The sequence below is a fragment of the Sander lucioperca genome, chromosome 7 (genome assembly GCF_008315115.2).
Source record: "Sander lucioperca isolate FBNREF2018 chromosome 7, SLUC_FBN_1.2, whole genome shotgun sequence".
NCBI lineage: Eukaryota > Metazoa > Chordata > Actinopteri > Perciformes > Percidae > Sander > Sander lucioperca.
The window spans coordinates 30257853-30276066 of record NC_050179.1 but is presented as its reverse complement, the minus strand read 5'-3'; the positions used below and the strand labels follow the sequence as shown (position 1 = coordinate 30276066).

Sequence of the window (18214 nt, the reverse complement as noted above, 5' to 3'; positions counted from 1 at the left end):
TCAGGAATAATAGCTGGAGACAAAATATATCCTGTAGAAGATGAATTCAGTAAAACAGAAGGAGAATCTGTTACACTCAGATGTGAATATGAGACAAATGAAGACTATATTCAACTTCACTGGTACAGACATCATTCTGACCTTCAGGCACCTCAGTTTATACTCTGGAAAGGAGCAAGAGAAGTTAGTAGTGTTAAATATATCCCTGATAAGCAAAGATATGAATCCATAACAACAGTGAACTCAACTGAACTGACCATAAAGACACTAACCCTGGCAGACACAGGTCTCTACTACTGTGCTCTAGAAACACAGTGATACAAAGTGTAGAAGAGGCTGTACAAAAACCTGAACACAGATATCTGACTACTCTTCAAAGAGGAGGGAAGTGGTATTCAAACCACAGCTTCCTATCAGATGGATTCTGATTATTCCAGTTTTATCAGAGTCCCTGTGGTTACAGCTGCTAATGTAACACTGTGGGAGGATTCACATGAGCAGCAAATCCACATCAATGACAAACCAACTGTATGATGGTTCAAACACAAGACACCATGACAACAAATAAATGGACACTGACTTACCTACTAAATCCTCTTCATACCCTGTGGGCCATGAGCCCACAATGAGCTCTTTCCATTTTTCAACATGTTGATCTGCATCCCAATTAGACACAGAAACACTAAATAATTAAACTCTGAAATCACTGGTACTTTATATTCTATTGAAAAGAATGAGATTCTCGCACTCTGCTGATACTCCCATACATTTATTGTGCTGCAACGTTTTAACCCTGCCTGGTCTTCCTCAGGCAAATGGCATACAACAGTGGCTCAAGCATATACATAGGGCACATACATGATCAGCTGAGCTCATTCAAACTAATGATAACTAAAGGACTTGATGGGCCTAAGTGCCACCTTTACCATAGTCACCACATAAAACCATTAGTGACAAAATAACATGATGTGCTACACTATCCCACATTGACACTATTTTTCACATTAGAAAAATCCCACACACAACATCACAAGAAAAGACATTACAGAAAAGGCTTTATATCAAATTTTTCTTTTAAGCCATTTGAAGACACTGGCCCTCATTTATCAACCTAACGTAGAAACCAACACAGATATGAGCGCAGAAATCATCTTACGACAGACTTCACATGTGATTTATGAAACGTTCGTATCACACCAATCAGAGCATAAGAATGGTCGTACATTGATAAATGCAGCGGATGGAAAAAATCGTAATTTAAATTTCACGCCCCAATATATTCCAACACGTTCTCACACCCATCTCGTAAAATATGGACGCTTGGTCAGGTGCCTTTGTCGTTCTTATTGACGCTAAAAGTCTCCTTTAGCACTCTAAGTAAACTCGCTTGGTCGGGACTATTGCCGTCCCTTCAGCGCCGTCCTTTTAGCTCTTTAGGTAAATGCGCTTGGTCGGGACGTTTGCCGTCCCTTTAGCACTATAAGTAAATGCGCTTGCTCAGGACTATTGCCATCCCTTTTGATGCAGTTATGTTAAGGAATTGGTTGTGGGTGAGCTTACGGTTCCGTGACACGCGTGATCTACGGGACGGTTGGGTTTAGCAAAAGGTCGTGGGTGGGCGTATGGTTCTGAGACATGCAGGAGGAAAGAAAAAAATGACTATCGCAAGCGTGACAAGCGGGACACGAACCCCGCTCTCCTAGGTGAAGGTCCTGTGTTTGACTCATCCACCACCCCAACCGACCTCCTTATACGGAAATTCGCCCTTACATACTACTCTCTAAATCCTATCTAACTGCTGCTCTCCCCGGTGCGTTATACAAACACGCTGAAAGACGCCTTTTTCGTCACATCAGACGCTGACAGCCACTGTCCAAACGTCGTTTTACGGGTTCGGAATGAGAACGGGTTATATATTCTCGGTTTTGAGGCCTCGCCCCTACAATTTACGACATGGCGAGATGTAATCCAGCTAAGAAGCGGCACTTTTCAGAGGTGGAGATTGAAACCCTGATATCTCAGGTTCATTTGCACCAACGTGTGTACTATTTGTCAGCCTGAAAACTGGTATTAAAGACTGTAGAAAGAATGCGGAATGGAAAGAGATCACTGATGCAGTCAACAGTGTTGCCGTAGTAAATCAGACCCCAGCTGAAGATTATTTAATTTATACATCCTTGACATATGTATGCTATAGTCCTAATAGTAATATACAGGTTTATATTGCAATCTCTTAGGCCTAAATGGGGGACCTATATTTAAATAAACACAATAGCGGAGTTCATGCAGAGTCATTTATTTTAACTCGTGTTTTTTTCATCGTTCACTTGTGGCCATTAACGATACTTTAAAAGAGAAACGAAAACCTGAAGAATAAATAATAAAAACCGAGGAATAATATCCTGTCTCATTCGTATAGCCCCAGTTGGGGCTGTGCTGGACACTGCTCTCTGGGCATCAGGTCATCTGGCTCCATCACTACATTTATGGCATCCTGTTTATCTGCGTGATGTTGTGGAGAACCCCACAGGCTCAGACAATGTTGCAGACTTTTTCTGCCGTGTATAGTAGGGTTCCCCCCTCCCGCTGATGCAAGACAGAGCCATCTGCCCTTAATCAATCCGATGGAGCGCTCCACCATGGCCCGTGCTCGTACGTGTGCACTGTTGTACCGGGGCATAAAGGTCCTCTAAAAGAGCCAGATCTGCCATTGCTGATAAGTGATCAACTGATGACTTCTCCTTCTCCTGTTAAATTGATTATATGCTGTATCGCAAGTCCACTGACTTGAAAACTTGTGTACACGAGTTCAGACCAGACATGAGATTTTATCGCAGCCTACGCTCACGTTCAAATTGATAGATGCCTTGGCTTTGCGTAGAAATCGGGGTACGCCCGTCCTACGCCTGTTTTAGGTTGTACGCACGTTTCATGAATGAGGGCCATTGTGTTAAGGTAATACATCCAAAAAGTTTCTCTCTGAAGAAGACTTCTACCATGATTACCCCCTCTTGGAGGGTTCTTAACACACTCTTTCCCAACATATCTCAATGCTCTAACATTGTGACCAGCTCGCTTAAAGTGGGTAGCTACGACTGCGCTCGTCCCCCTTTCTAATGCTGCTCCTGTGTTCACAGATGCTTGTGTGCTATGCGCACGTGGTTTTGCCCACGTATGCCAGGCCTCAAGGACACATGATCATGTACATGACGTGTGGTGCTACAGGTGATAGTACCACTAATGCGTGTCGCTTTGCCATGCATATCGCTCCTAAATAAACAGTCTCTTAGGTTAGGTGCGCGCTTAAAAAACATCCTCGGCTTATCTGGAAACATTTTTTTTAGATTGGGATCTGAATCAGTGATGTGCCAGTGTTTTTGGACAGTCATATTAAGCTCAAAACCCAGTGGGGAGTATTTTACACAACACATGGGGGCATTAGTCTTCTTACCAGTGCTCGTTTTTGTAGCCCGAAGGCATTTGTCAAAACATTCCATTGCAGTATTTACCCACCCATGAAAACAGAAGCTTCTCCAACAACTTCACCATCATTGAATTTGACCTCAAACGGCTGCAGAGGACCAAAAGATACTAAACTGTCACTTTACATTCAAGAAACATTCTGAAAAAAGCATAAAACGTAACATGTTGAAATATTAACTCTCAGTTTACTTTCAAACTTTCAATAAATAAATATTAAAAGGCATGTACAGGTTCACTACAATTAACACCTTTTATACGTTCGACAACAAAGTGAATCTGCACCAGCTGTAAAACAGGAACCATGTCAGCTGAAAACTACAAAGACCACTTCATACAAGAACAGTTACACTAGGAAAGGAGAGAGGCACAAAAAGTGTTAGGTGTAAAGTTGTCAGTAGGGGGAATAACCCAGGGCTGTGAATGAGCCCTGTCACTGTGATCAGGTTCCTCCTTCTAATCCACCAACTTAGTGTTGATGAAGACTAAACAGAGAGATCACAGCCTTCTTTATACTTGCTGTAGCTCAGAGTTACTCCACACTGCAGATATGAAGCCTCTGTTCATCTCAGTGTTGCTGGCTGCTATGAGCCTTGGTATGAACACAACTCTGTTTCTTTGATATCAATCCAACATTGATATGATTCTTTAACAGCACACTGATTCTGTTTGTTGCTGTTTTACAGAATGCAGAGCACAAAAAGACAACGTGCTGCAACCAGAAGGAGATGTGACTGCTACTGAAGGAGAGGCAGTAACACTTGGCTGTCAATATAACAGCAGTGCAACGAATTCAAATCTCTTCTGGTACAAACAGGATGGAAACAACAGCCCTAAATTCATTCTGAGCCGCTTTACGGTTGGCTCCGGGAAAACAGTTGACGAGGAGAAATTTTCATCCACGCTGAATTCCAGCTTAAGATCAGTTCCTCTGAAGATCCAGAAGCTTCAGCTGTCTGACTCTGCTGTGTACTACTGTGCTCTGCAGCCCACAGTGACAGGAAACACCAAAACTCTGTACAAAAACCTTTGGAGCAAAGACAACACAATACTCCACAACATCCACCAGAGGGAGTCATACACTGTTAAACTTCAATATGATGTAATTTAGAATAACATTACTTTAGAAGTGTAATAGAGAGAAGTGAAAATACAGAGCTACGAGGAGACGGAGAGACTCAGGGAGGAGCTGAGCTGTTACTGAACTATAGAAGAGAGAGGAACTTCTATATTCAACCGAGTTCAATAAACAAAACAGACTTTACTTTATCCAGCATGCCGTCATTGAATAATTGTGTGATTTATCTACTGTTTATTTCAATTATAACGGGCAAGTTATATTCTGCATTTTTTTATGTTTGATTGCTTTTGTTTCATAACTGTGATTCATGTCTTGAAAGTTTTGTAACAATAACAGTTTTCTCTTCCTTCAGGTGTCAGCTGTGAAGAACTCACTCCAGCCGAGAAAGAAAAGTACAGTTTAGAAGGCAGCTCTGTTACTCTGTCCTACAGATACTCCAAGACTATGGATGCTAATGATCATTTCTTCTGGTATCAACAATATCCAGGAAAACAACACAAGTTTCTCTTTTACATCTCAGGGCTTGGGTTTACAAACCCAGGAGAGTCTCTACAATCAGAGACAATGTTCTCTCCTAAACTGTCTGGAGAAAAGCATCTGAATCTGCAGATCTCCTCAGCTGCAGTGTCAGACTCTGCTGTGTACTACTGTGCTGTGAAGCCCACATTGACAGGATACACCAAAACTCTGTACAAAAACCTTTGGAGCAAAGACAACACAATACTCCACAACATCCACCAGAGGGAGTCACACACTGATAAACTTCAATATTTTTCATGATGTAGTCTAGAATCAATTTACAGAGAGACTCAGGGAGGAGCTGAGCTGTTACTGAACTATAGAAGAGAGAGGAACTTCTATATTCAACAGAGATCAATACATAAACCATCAACATTACATGTATTCAACATGTGGTCACTGTAGCATTGTGTTTTCTCATTAATTAACAATATTTTGTGGCCTCCCTGCATTGACTCTGAGGACCCCCTAGGGTCCCGGAGCCCCTGTTGAAGATCCCTTCCCTAGATTCTCTTTAGAGGTGACAATAACGGAAAATGAAGCACTAAAGATGACAATAACGATGATAATAATGTGTTGTGGGATATTGTGTTTATGAACAATACTTCATAACTGATTGTAACAGCAAATCCCCTGACATCCAACAGAGCTCTATTTCAACTCCGGTAACCATCACAGAATCAGGTCATAGTTTTGTTCTTATCTTTAGAAAAGAAGTTTGTGTTTTTCTCTTAAGGCTGATTTATTATGGTGTACCACAGGGTTCAATCCTAGGTCCCCTCATTCTCTGTTTACATGATGATATTATTTCCGTTTTCCTGATAATCTGTAGTTCAACATTAAATTAAAGTCCAGTATTTGTGGCTTCTGGTTTTTATCATAAATGTCAAATCAAAATGTTTCTGCTGGTTTTTAGCATAAATGTCATATCAATATGTTTCTAAAAATGATTAAGCCTGGAATTGAGATTTCATTTTCCTCCCAAAATTCTGTGAATCAAGTCAAATTAAACTTTATTAAGATATTTAGTGATGAAAATGATGTTGTTTCAACTTCTTTATCCTTCTTGTGTTTGTAAACCCTGAAAAGGTGATCCAAGCATTAAATCATCACATCTTATTTTATGTAATTCTTGTTTTAGAAGGATCAACAACAAAATGGTACAAAATATTGCCACCGGTCTGTTATGGCAGGAAGAAGCATAACAGAGAGGTGAAGATACAGATCTAAGAGGAGACGGAGAGACTCAGGGAGGAGCTGAGCTGTTACTGAACTATAGAAGAGAGGAACTTATATATTCAACAGAGTTCAATACACAAACCATCAACATTACCTTTATTCAACATGCTGTCACTGCAGCATTGCGTGTTTTCTATGATGTTTCTTTCCATTCTAAAAGGTATGTTAGATTATGGAGCTTGAAAACTTTTATTCTAATAACATCTGGATTTTAATCATGTATCATGCCTTTTATAACATGAAATAACAGAGTTATCTCTTCCTTTAGGTTTCAGCTGTGAAGATCTCACTCCAGTAGAGAAAGAAGAGAACAGTTTAGAAGGCAGCTCTGTTACTCTGTCCTACAGATACTTGGAATTATCAGTCAGTAATTATTTCTTTTGGTACCGACAATATCCAGGAAAACCACCAGAGTTCATCATATCCCACTCTGCATCGGGAGGAGTAGGAAATATTGTAATCCCTGGACTGGCGATTAATGTGGAGGGCAAACAAATCCATATGATCATCTCCTCAGCTAAGCTGTCTGACTCTGCTGTGTATTACTGTGCTCTGCAGCCCACAGTGACAGGAAACACCAAAACTCTGTACAAAAACCTTTGGAGCAAAGACAACACAATACTCCACAACATCCACTAGAGGGAGTCACACACTGTTAAACTTCAATATGATGTAGTCTAGAATCTCTTTACCATAGAAGTGTAACTAGGAGAAGTGAAAATACAGAGCTACGAGGAGATGGAGAGACTCAGGGAGGAGCTGAGCTGTTACTGAACTATAGAAGAGAGAGGAACTTCTATATTCAACAGAGTTCAATACACAAACCATCAACATTACCTTTATTCAACATGCTGTCACTGCAGCATTGTGTGTTTTCTCTGCTGTGTCTTTCCATCATCACAGGCAAGTTAGATTATGCAGCATGAACAAGTTTAATTCCAATAACATCTAAATTGCAATCATTCATTGAGTCTCATACAACATGAAATAACAGAGTTATCTCTTCCTTTAGGTATCAGCTGAACTCACTCCAGTCCAGAAAGAAGAGAACAGTTTAGAAGGCAGCTCTGTTACTCTGTCCTACAGATACTCCAAACAAGTAACTGGTACTGATTATTTCTTCTGGTATCGACGATATCATGGAAAACCACCAGAATTTCTCATCTCTCAATTTGGAACGCAAAATGCTGCAAACTCTCGACTGTCTGCTTCAGTGAGTGAGGGTAAAACCAAAATAGATCTGCAGATCTCCTCAGCTAAGCTGTCTGACTCTGCTGTGTACTACTGTGCTCTGCAGCCCACAGTGACAGGAAACACCAAAACTCTGTACAAAAACCTCTGGAGCAAAGACAACACAATACTCCAAAACGTCCACTAGATGCAGTCACACACTGTTACCGGCAATTTCCACTGGATGCGGAACGTCTGCGGAACGTCTCCAGAATGTCGACGGAGTCATTAGGTTTCCATTAAAGTCAATGTGTGTATTTCCACTGACTGCAGAACGTCTGCGTCCCTACTCCGTCCCAGTTCCGTCAGTCCTCAGCCCTCCGGAGCAGATACGCAGAGCTTCTATTTTTGACGGACGCCGGAGAGCTCCGCAGCAATTCAGCACAATTCAGATAGTGCGGGACAGGAAGTCGAGCACAGAAACAAAATAAAACATCCGGTTACTTTTCAAAATAAATACACCGTGCTCACGGCGGATCATATTTCCCTGCACTACACCTTGGAAACACAGCACAGAGTAGTTTCCCCTCTACTCCTCTGGATGGAAACAAACTGTTGTTGGTTTTGTGGTTCTGTTTATAGAAACTATAATCTATATAACTAATATATCGCGCAAACATACGTGAATTCGCGAGATCTCGTGGTCGGCTGGCCGCAGCCGTTACGCAACAAATCCGGACCTGGTGGGTATTGACGGACGGCGGAACACGCAGCCGTTCCGCAGCGGAGCCGGTCCGCAGACGTTCTGCATCCTGTGGAAATCCACGGTTAGACTTCAGGTAAATTACGAAGTGTTGAGAGATCTTCAACAGATGATGAAGAGGAAGGACCAATGATGTGAAGGCCCAGATCCATCAGAGTATCAATGCTCTTCCTCTCTCTCCTCCCCTCTCACTGCAGACATGAAACACTGGCTGACTAACATCCTGATTCTGACTCTCTGGCTAGGTAACTATTTAAACCTTGTTTAAACCTGTCACTGCAGCATTTTGTGTTTTATCTGATGTTTGTCATTATTCTAACAAGTTTGTTAGATTCTGCGTTGAGGAAAACTTTAATTTCAATATTTTATATATTGTTCAATTCAATCAATACGTTTTATAAAATCAAGGATAAGTCCCTCTGAAGATCCAGAATCTTCAGCTGTCGACTCTGCTCTGTACTACTGTGCTCTGCAGCCCAATGGAGGAGCCTCTCGCCTCAGCCTGTGGGAAGGAAGGGCTTGACATCAAGTCCAGCCCACATCCAATTCAGCCATTTTTTTTTTTTTCCCTAAGTCACTCCCCATACACTCGAACAGACCAAGACAGCCTGGTAGCGAAGCTGATATAGCCTTTTGTTTCACATTAGATGATAGAAACTGATCTAGGCTAAACACAAATAACATTTCATGCAACAACAGTGAAGTTTTCATGTGGTTACTGTAAATGGGCCTGTGTACTTTTTCATTCATTTGATTTTTGATTTTGAAACGAAAAGAGTGGTTCGGAAATAGCGTAAGACTGCTCGGGTGAAAGCCTTGTTTTCATGAACTTCTGGGGCTAGCTGCTAACTAGCTCGGAAGCTAACATCTGATGGAAGGCAGGTTGCTAATTAGCCAATGTTAAAAAGTATGGAAGTACTAGTTTCCCCTGCTTTCTATCAATATTCCTTAGTACTTGGTGCATTTTGCTAACATGCTCCTAGACATGTAAATGAACTGTTTGCGTGCTAGCTAAGTCAACGGTCAACACCTTTTATATTGTAACGTGAAAGCTCAGGGTGCGTTAGCTTCAGCTAAACCACAGCAGCAACTTGCACTGCCCCGTTAAAATGCAACTTCAACCCTCGGATATAACGGTAATCATGTAGTGATTGTACTGTATAGACATCTGTATGTGTGGTTGATCTTTTGAAATACTTAGATTATATTAGGTGTGTTACTGTGCAGGTAATATCCGAGGAGCATCTCACATGATTGTGAATTCTACTGAACCAGACTGAGAGACCATTTAAAGACTCAGGAACCCTTTGCAGGTGTTTTGGATTAATTAGCTGATTAGAGTGGGACACTTTGAGCCTAAAATATCGAACGTTTTCACAATATTTTAATTTTCTGAGGGTTTTCATAAACTGTAAGCCATAGTCATCAAAATTATAACAAATACAGACTTGAAATATCTCGCTTTGCATGTAATAAGTCTATATAATTAGTTTTACCTTTTAAGTTGAATTACTGAAATAAATTAACTTTTGCACAATATTCTAATTTTTCGAGTTTCACCTGTATGCTTCTGGTTCACCTGTTAATTGTTAAAGCAAAATCGCCCCTTTGTACATTTGGTTGTGACTGAATTCTTGCTGTTAATATGAAAGTCCATAAGGAAACAACACACCATTCTACTTTTGAGGGCTAAATTAAATGAAATATGGCTCGTTTTCCGTTTGAACACATTGTCATCAATATTAACAGGCTTTAAAATGACCCATATTTCAAATTTGGATATCGTTCCAAAATCGGAACTCTAATGAATGAAAAAGTGCACGGGCCCAATTACAGTACATGAAAACTTTACTGTTGTTGCATGAAATGTGGTTTGTGTTTAGCCTACATCATCAGTTTCTATTATCTATTTTTTTTGTCTTCAAAAAACTTTATTATTCAAGTACAGATACATAAACACATTGAAAACATTAAATGCATACATACATACACGAAAAAGGGGCGCATGAAATTTACATTAAAGAGGTGCAATGCATTGTATATGGTCAGAGTCCAGATGGCTTTCTTATTTGTCAGTCCTTTTAAAGTTTCAAAATAAAATGTCATGTCATTTTTAAATTGGTGAATATTCGGTTTTCTTTCAGAGCATTTACATTTATGGATATAACATTTTCCAAATAAAGTTAAAAGATTCAAAATGAAAACATGGCATTAATCCAAATAATTTCCTTCATAGTAAAAAATGCTACCAGGATGTGTTGGAGCGTTCGAGCGTATGGGGAGTGACGTAAGCAAAGAAAAATGGCTGACTTGGATGTGGGCGGGGTTCGATGTCAAGGCTGCAGCGAGATGCACTTGCACGGCGCAGCCACAATGTCCACCAGATGGAGCCACACACTGTTAAACTTCAATATTTTTCATGACTTAGTCTAGAATCACATCTTAGGAGTTTTACTAGGAAAAGTGAAAATACAGAGCTACGAGGAGACAGAGAGACTCAGGGAGGAGCTGAGCTGTTACTGAACTATAGAAGAGAGAGGAACTTCTATATTCAACAGAGATCAATACACAAACCATCAACATTACCTTTATTCAACATGCTGTCACTGCAGCATTGTGTGTTTCCTCTTCTTTTTCTAGTTATTTTAAAAGGTTTGTTAGATTCTATGTTAAGGAAAAGTTTGACTTCAATGTTTCCTGAATGTAGAACATTTCTCAAGGCTTTTACAACATAAAACCTGAAATAACAGAGTTATCTCTTCCTTTAGGTGTCAGCTGTGAAGAACTCACTCCAGTCGAGAAAGAAGAGAACAGTTTAGAAGGCAGCTCTGTTACTCTGTCCTACAGATACTCCAAACAAGTAACTGGTGGTGATGAGTTTTACTGGTATCGACAATATCCAGGAAAATCACCAGAGTTCATCATCTCTCATTTAGGAACAGGAGGAACATTGAAAAATCCAATCCCTGGACTGACGATTGAAGTGGAGGACAAAAGAATCCATATGAATATCTCCACTGCTGAAGTGTCTGACTCTGCTGTGTACTACTGTGCTGTGAAGCCCACAGTGACAGGAAACACGAAAACTCTGTACAAAAACCTTTGATGCAAAGACAACACAATACTCTACAACATCCACCAGAGGGAGTCACACACTGTTCAGGACAATCATAATTGTTGAGAGATCTTCAACAGATGATAAAGAGGAAGGACCAATGATGTGAAGGCCCAGATCCATCAGAGTATCAATGCTCTTCCTCTCTCTCCTCCCCTCTCACTGCAGACATGAAACACTGGCTGACTAACATCCTGATTCTGACTCTCTGGCTAGGTAACTATTTAAAATACTGATTGTTTTTCTTTATTCAATCATCTGTATTACTTAATCTCTTCCTCTGCATGCTCTCTTCTTCCCCAGAGTGTAAAGGAGAAGACAGAGTGATCCAGCCAACAGGAGATGTCATTACTACTGAAGGAGAGACAGTTACTCTTGACTGTACATTCGAGACCAGTGACCGAAATCCCTATTTGTTCTGGTACAAACAAGAAGTCAATAAATTCCCAAAGTACATGCTGAAGCGTTACTTAAACTCAAAAGAAAATGCTCCAGAGTTCCAGAAGGACAGATTTGATGCTACACTGAACAAGACATCAGTTCCACTGAAGATCCAGAAGCTTCAGCTGTCTGACTCTGCTGTGTACTACTGTGCTCTGCAGCCCACAGTGACAGGAAACACCAAAACTCTGTACAAAAACCTTTGGAGCAAAGACAACACAATACTCCACAACATCCACTAGAGGGAGTCACACACTGTTATACTTCAGTTGAATTACAAATTCTTGAGAGATCCCCAACAGATGGTAAAGAGGAAGGACCATTGATGTGAAGGCCGAGACTGACTAACATCCTGATTCTGACTCTCTGGCTAGGTAACTATTTAAAATACTAATTGTTGTTCTTTAGTCAATCATTTATATTCATTCATCTTTCCATCTGCATGTTCTCTTCTTCCCCAGAGTGTAAAGGAGAAGACAGAGTGATCCAGCCAACAGGAGATGTCATTACTACTGAAGGAGAGACAGTTACTCTTGACTGTACATTTGAGACAACTTTGACTCCCACTTTGTTCTGGTACAAACAAAATGAAAATGGTGTCCCAGAGAGGTCCATGGTCAGTGTATATTTTGGTCATTCGATTTTCATTTCATAAACAGTATTAAAAAACAAAAAAACGAGTGGTTATTTGATTTTCGTTTTAAAATAAAAAATTTGAAATTGAAATACAAGGTGTTTTTCCTTTTCATGGTCAAAAGTGGATGGGTGAAATTTAAAATATGCTTTTATTTTCATTTTCTATTTCATATAACAAAAAATAAAATCACTCAACAATAGAAACTAAAAAAGCCTGTTATTTTCATATTCAGAGACCGGATGTTGTCATTTCCACGGCAACAGCGCCAGTGTTGCTTTCAACCCAGGCTAAAATTACTTTGGAAACCTAACCTAACTCTTGATAATGCTTGGAGGGACTTTTATTTCATAATGTCACATTTCTTTATTACCCTCTCTCCCTGCCTCCCTCTGTCTCTCTGTCTCTACCCGCAGCAGACAACTTCGCCTGAAGAGAGTCAAACCAGCTGAGGACTTTCAGTTCACAGCTGTAACGTTACTGTTACATTAACGTTACCGTTACAGCGCCAAAGTCTGGTCCCAGCAAACTTTCTGTTGCTGCTGTTAAGCTTCCTGATCTGGCAGAAACTCACCGGCGGTTCGGGATCAGATCATGGGGATCAGACCTCTAGTGCTGGGTCTAATGTTATAATGTTCGCTGCTGCCGCTGCAGCTAGCTAGCCACCAGCCCTATGACCTGGGTCCCCGGTTCGCTCTATGTTCGCTCCCCCGGTGCTGACTGACTCTGGTCCGTCTGCAGAGCTAGCGTTACCCGCTCTAGCTAAGATGGGAATCAGACGTATCTGCCGCACTCGTGTTTTATTCATATTTTCTTTTGTTTGCAGATAGTGATATGCTTTGATGCACTGATGTCAGGCAGGCTTGCTAGTTGCTTTTAGTCTGACTCTGTGAGATAACCAAACTTCCTTTGAATGTAACGTGCTAATAAATAGACGGAAATAAATAAAAGTACCCTAAAATAAATAAAAGTAAAACATATAGGCTATTGAACTATAATGACTAATGCGTTTATATGTATTGTATATATATTTTTTTTATTTCTGTTTTCTAGTGATTTCATTTTTTGTTATATGAAATAGAAAATAAAAATCGAAGCATGTTTTAAATTTTCACATTCCCTTTTGACAATGAAAAGGAAAAACTTTTTAAACCGAAAATCAAATAACCATTCGTTTTTTTGTTTTGTAATACCTGACCAAAACATACACTGACGGTCCGTGTACGGTCCGTGTACTTTTTCGTTCATTCGATTTTCATTTCATAAACAGGTATTAAAAATCAAAAAACGAATGTTTTTTTGATTTTCGTTTTAAAATACAAGATTTGAAATTGAAATACAAGGCATTTTTTCCTTTTCATGGTCAAAAGGGGATGGGAGAAATTTAAAATATACTTTGATTTTCATTTTCTATTTCATATAACAAAAAATAAAATCACTCAACAATAGAAACTAAAAAAGCCTGTTATTTTCATATTCATATTCATATTACCATATTTGCTTTAACTCAGGCTGCAGGGGACATTCTAAAACGCTTAACATGATAAAAAAACACTTAATCATCACCATATTTCTCATGGCCCTATCTTGTCATGAACACTAGCCTGTCAAAAAAACTAAACTGAAATTCAACGATTATAGAAGTTCTCTCACGTTAACGTTTTCTTCTTCATTGGCGCCTATGGCGAGGAAGAAGCTTATGTGGTTTAATGTACCTAAACAATGATCAATGATTACCAAATTTCTATCTCATATTGCTCCTCATAACTCCTGAAAACTGACAAAAAAAATCTAACCCAAAATCCAATTATTATGGACATTAGCTGACATTAAGCGTTTCTGCTTCATTAAGGGATATTGTAAGGAAGAAGCTTAACGTGGTTTAATGTACCTAAACAACGATCAATGATTACCAAATTTCTATCTCATATTGCTCCTCATAACCATTGAAAACTGTCAAAAAATCTAACCCAAAGTCCACTTATTATGGACGTTATCTGACTGATGACTGACTGATATCTGATTGATCATTGTTTAGGTAGATTAAACCATGTTAAGCTTTTTCACGTTAAGCGTTTTAGAATGTCCCGGCTACAGTTGAGGGAAACTGTAGCCTATAACTTCCTGAGCGACCGATCATCCATTTTTTGCCCCCCTTTACATAAATATACATAAATATGGCTATGAAATAGATAATGAAATACATAAATGAGGCAATACATATGAACATACGCATTAGTCATTATAGTTCAATAGCCTAAATACATATGTTTTACTTTTATTTATTTCAGGGGACTTTTATTTATTCCGTCTATTTATATGCAGGAAGTTTTTGTTATCTCACAGACTTTGACTAAAAACAACTAGCAAGCCTGCCTGACATCAGTGCATCATAGCATATCACTATCTGCAAACAAAAGAAAATATGACTAAAACACGAGTGCGGCAGATTCCCAGCTCAGCTAGAGCCCAGCTCTGCAGACGGACCAGAGTCAGTCAGCAGCGGGGAGCGAACCGCGGGGACCGAGGTCACAGGGCTGGAGGCTAGCTGCTAGCTAGCTGCAGCAGCTAATATTACAATATTAGACCCAGCACCGGAGGTCTGATCCCCATGATCTGACCCCGAACCACCGGTGACTCTCTGCCAGATCAGCAAGCAACAGAAAGTTTGCTGGGATTGGTAATGGTGGCGTAACGGTAACGTTACAGCTGTGAACTGAAATTCTATTTCCTCAGCTGGTTCGGCTCTCTTGCGGCGAAGTTGTCTGCGGCAGGTAAAGACAGAGAGTCAGAGGAGAGAGGGTAATAAATTAATGTGACATTATGAAAAAATAAAAAAAACGAGAAAACAACTCCTTTTTCCGTTTTTCCGTCTTTTTAGAAAAACGAAAAAACAAAATTATGATTTGATTTTTGGTTTTCCCGTTCTTGCACAGAAATCAGAAAAACCTCTTGATATTCTGATTTTTCCCTGTGGGTGGTGCTAAATCTGATTGGCAGGATATGCATTCATTGTTTTTCAAATCAAGAGTTTACCCACTCTGTATTTGTTAGCCTGTAAAATTCATAGTCTATATGTAAAATTAATAGTCTATATGTAAAATTAATAGTCTATATGCATGCTTTTTGTCACCCAATTATTTGGCTTAACTCACTGAAAAAATCTATTGAAATAGCCTAAATGTAAACATGTTCACGCATTGACAGACAAAAGGCACGATCTGTTTTTGTAGGAGAGGGGAAGACCCATCTCATCGTTTAATCCTGTTGTGTTCAAAGTCATGTTAAACCATTTTTTGTTCCCAGTCAAAAATAGATAGATAGATAGATAGATAGATAGATAGATAGATAGATAGATAGATAGATAGATAGATAGATAGATACGTTATTGATTCTTTTTCTGCTCTCAGCGATGGCGGTCGCTTTTCTTCTCCCTCTCCCTCCCAGGCCTACCCTGCTTGCTATCTTGTCTCGTCTTGTCTGTTGTTAACTTTTAGAGACTCTCCCTGCAAGGCTCTGGCTCTAAAAATACCCAAAATCATGGAATTGATTAACTGGTCTCAGCGCAATTGACACTGTATTCTCGAGGAGGAGCACTGGTTCGGGTGAGCCAGCATGTCCTGACGGGACGTTTGCTGCGGGGTATACGATGGACGGCTGGGAGAAATGGCGTGTCGTGTGTCTCTCTGCTCTTTCCGTGGAGGACGTTGAGGATATCTACCTATTCGGAACCATGATAACTGGACTGCTGCTGATTGGAGGATGTTTCGCCCTGGTTTATCGAGAAATTAAAAAGACTTTGGTAGCTGTCCAAAGCCCAAGGAAGCTGCCTGGCCTGACTGAAGCTGTTGAGAAAGCGATTATCAGTGCGCAAACTGGGACTATTAATCGCGTGATGGAATACAACATGGTAATGACCCGCGGCTTGGATACCATCATGAAGAAGGTCACTGATTTGGAAAGAAAAATTGACCAGTTGAACAGTTGTGCAGTTGGAAAATAGAATGAATGTCTAAATTAGAGCAGCCATTTGTTTAGACAAAACAAATTTAATCTTTCGGCTCCCTTATCCTGAACGGCCTTGCCAAGGCCGTTTCTTGGAACAAACAGTCACCCTGTTGGGGCTCTGCAAGCGAGACTCTCTTGGTTCCTCCCCCGTCTTCCCCACTGCCTGCTGATTGTCGTATCGGTTCTGGACTGTTCAAGGGTGTCTCCACGGCAACATGCTGTGTTATCGCTATAACATTCTGTGGACTGAGACACTAGTGGGGCTGCCGGGCTGTGCGTTTCTCAGCAGGCCAAACCCCCGCCCCCCCGCCCTACCCTACAGTCCCACGCCTTCGCCGCTAAATGTGCAACTTTACATTTATGTTATGTTATGTTATGTTATGTTATGTTCAGCAGTGCAAATGTACTGTTTGCGTGCTTACGTGCTGAGGTGTTTTTTCCTGTTCCCACACTGTTCTTATCTTTATGAGGATAGTCTGAGAGTTGCTTTTTTTCCCCTCTCCTCTCCTTCATGTCATGCTGTATCTGTCGCTGCTATGTTATGTTATGTATGTGATTATTATTATTATTCAGTCAACTAATAAGCAAAATACCAGTGCAGCAGTGCAAATGTACTGTTTGCGTGCTTTAACACTAGAACAGCCATGACGGTCATTTTGACCGTTTTGAAATGTATATGTGTAATAACTTTGCTGAATAAAAAAATACAATCCTGCTGCTGCCTGACTTTTCCTAAAATAGTCTGTATTTTAATTTAAAATTGTTTTTATATACATTACACAAAAGGCAAAGAAAATACAGTCACTTTTACCTATTTCGGCCATACACGGTCATATTGACCGCTCGGATTTTCGCGGTATTGTTTTTAATTTTTCGTGCGGTTGAAGATGCATCTCGGTTGCTTAGTAACCACCATAGTCTCTGTCAGAGAAATGTGACTAGCGGTCTCAAGTAACAAGTGTGGGCATCACCGATGGGCCGAAGGCAAAGCCAGAGTCGGTAACGTAGGCTACTACGGCGTGGAGGCACTCTGTTCTGAATCAGAAGGTAAACACCGGGCTTTGACTAAAAGCAACTAGCAAGCCTGCCTGACATCAGTGCATCATAGCATATCACTATCTGCAAACAAAAGAAAATATGACTAAAACACGAGTGCGGCAGATTCCCAGCTCAGCTAGAGCGGGTATCGCCAGCTCTGCAGACGGACCAGAGTCAGTCAGCAGCGGGGAGCGAACCGCGGGGACCGAGGTCACAGGGCTGGAGGCTAGCTGCTAGCTAGCTGCAGCAGCTAATATTACAATATTAGACCCAGCACCGGAGGTCTGATCCCCATGATCTGACCCCGAACCACCGGTGACTCTCTGCCAGATCAGCAAGCAACAGAAAGTTTGCTGGGATTGGTAATGGTGGCGTAACGGTAACGTTACAGCTGTGAACTGAAATTCTATTTCCTCAGCTGGTTCGGCTCTCTTGCGGCGAAGTTGTCTGCGGCAGGTAAAGACAGAGAGTCAGAGGAGAGAGGGTAATAAATTAATGTGACATTATGAAAAAATAAAAAAAACGAGAAAACAACTCCTTTTTCCGTTTTTCCGTCTTTTTAGAAAAACGAAAAAACAAAATTATGATTTGATTTTTGGTTTTCCCGTTCTTGCACGGAAATCAGAAAAAACACTTGATATTCCGATGTTCCCCTGTGGGTGGTGCTAAATCTGATTGGCAGGATATGCATTCATTGTTTTTCAAATCAAGAGTTTACCCACTCTG

The 18214-nt window shown here is 40.5% G+C and overlaps 1 gene segment (V, D, J or C); it reads left to right on the top strand.

Annotated features, from left to right (window-relative positions):
- Positions 1 to 3781: 3781 nt before the first annotated feature.
- On the top strand, positions 3782 to 4480 carry LOC116041754 (the record flags this gene model as incomplete). The annotated part of the segment is given in 2 exon segments: positions 3782 to 4076; positions 4167 to 4480. Coding segments are annotated over 2 exon segments (432 nt in total), but the record flags the coding sequence as incomplete, so codon positions are not given.
- Between the last annotated feature and the right edge of the window lie 13734 nt (positions 4481 to 18214).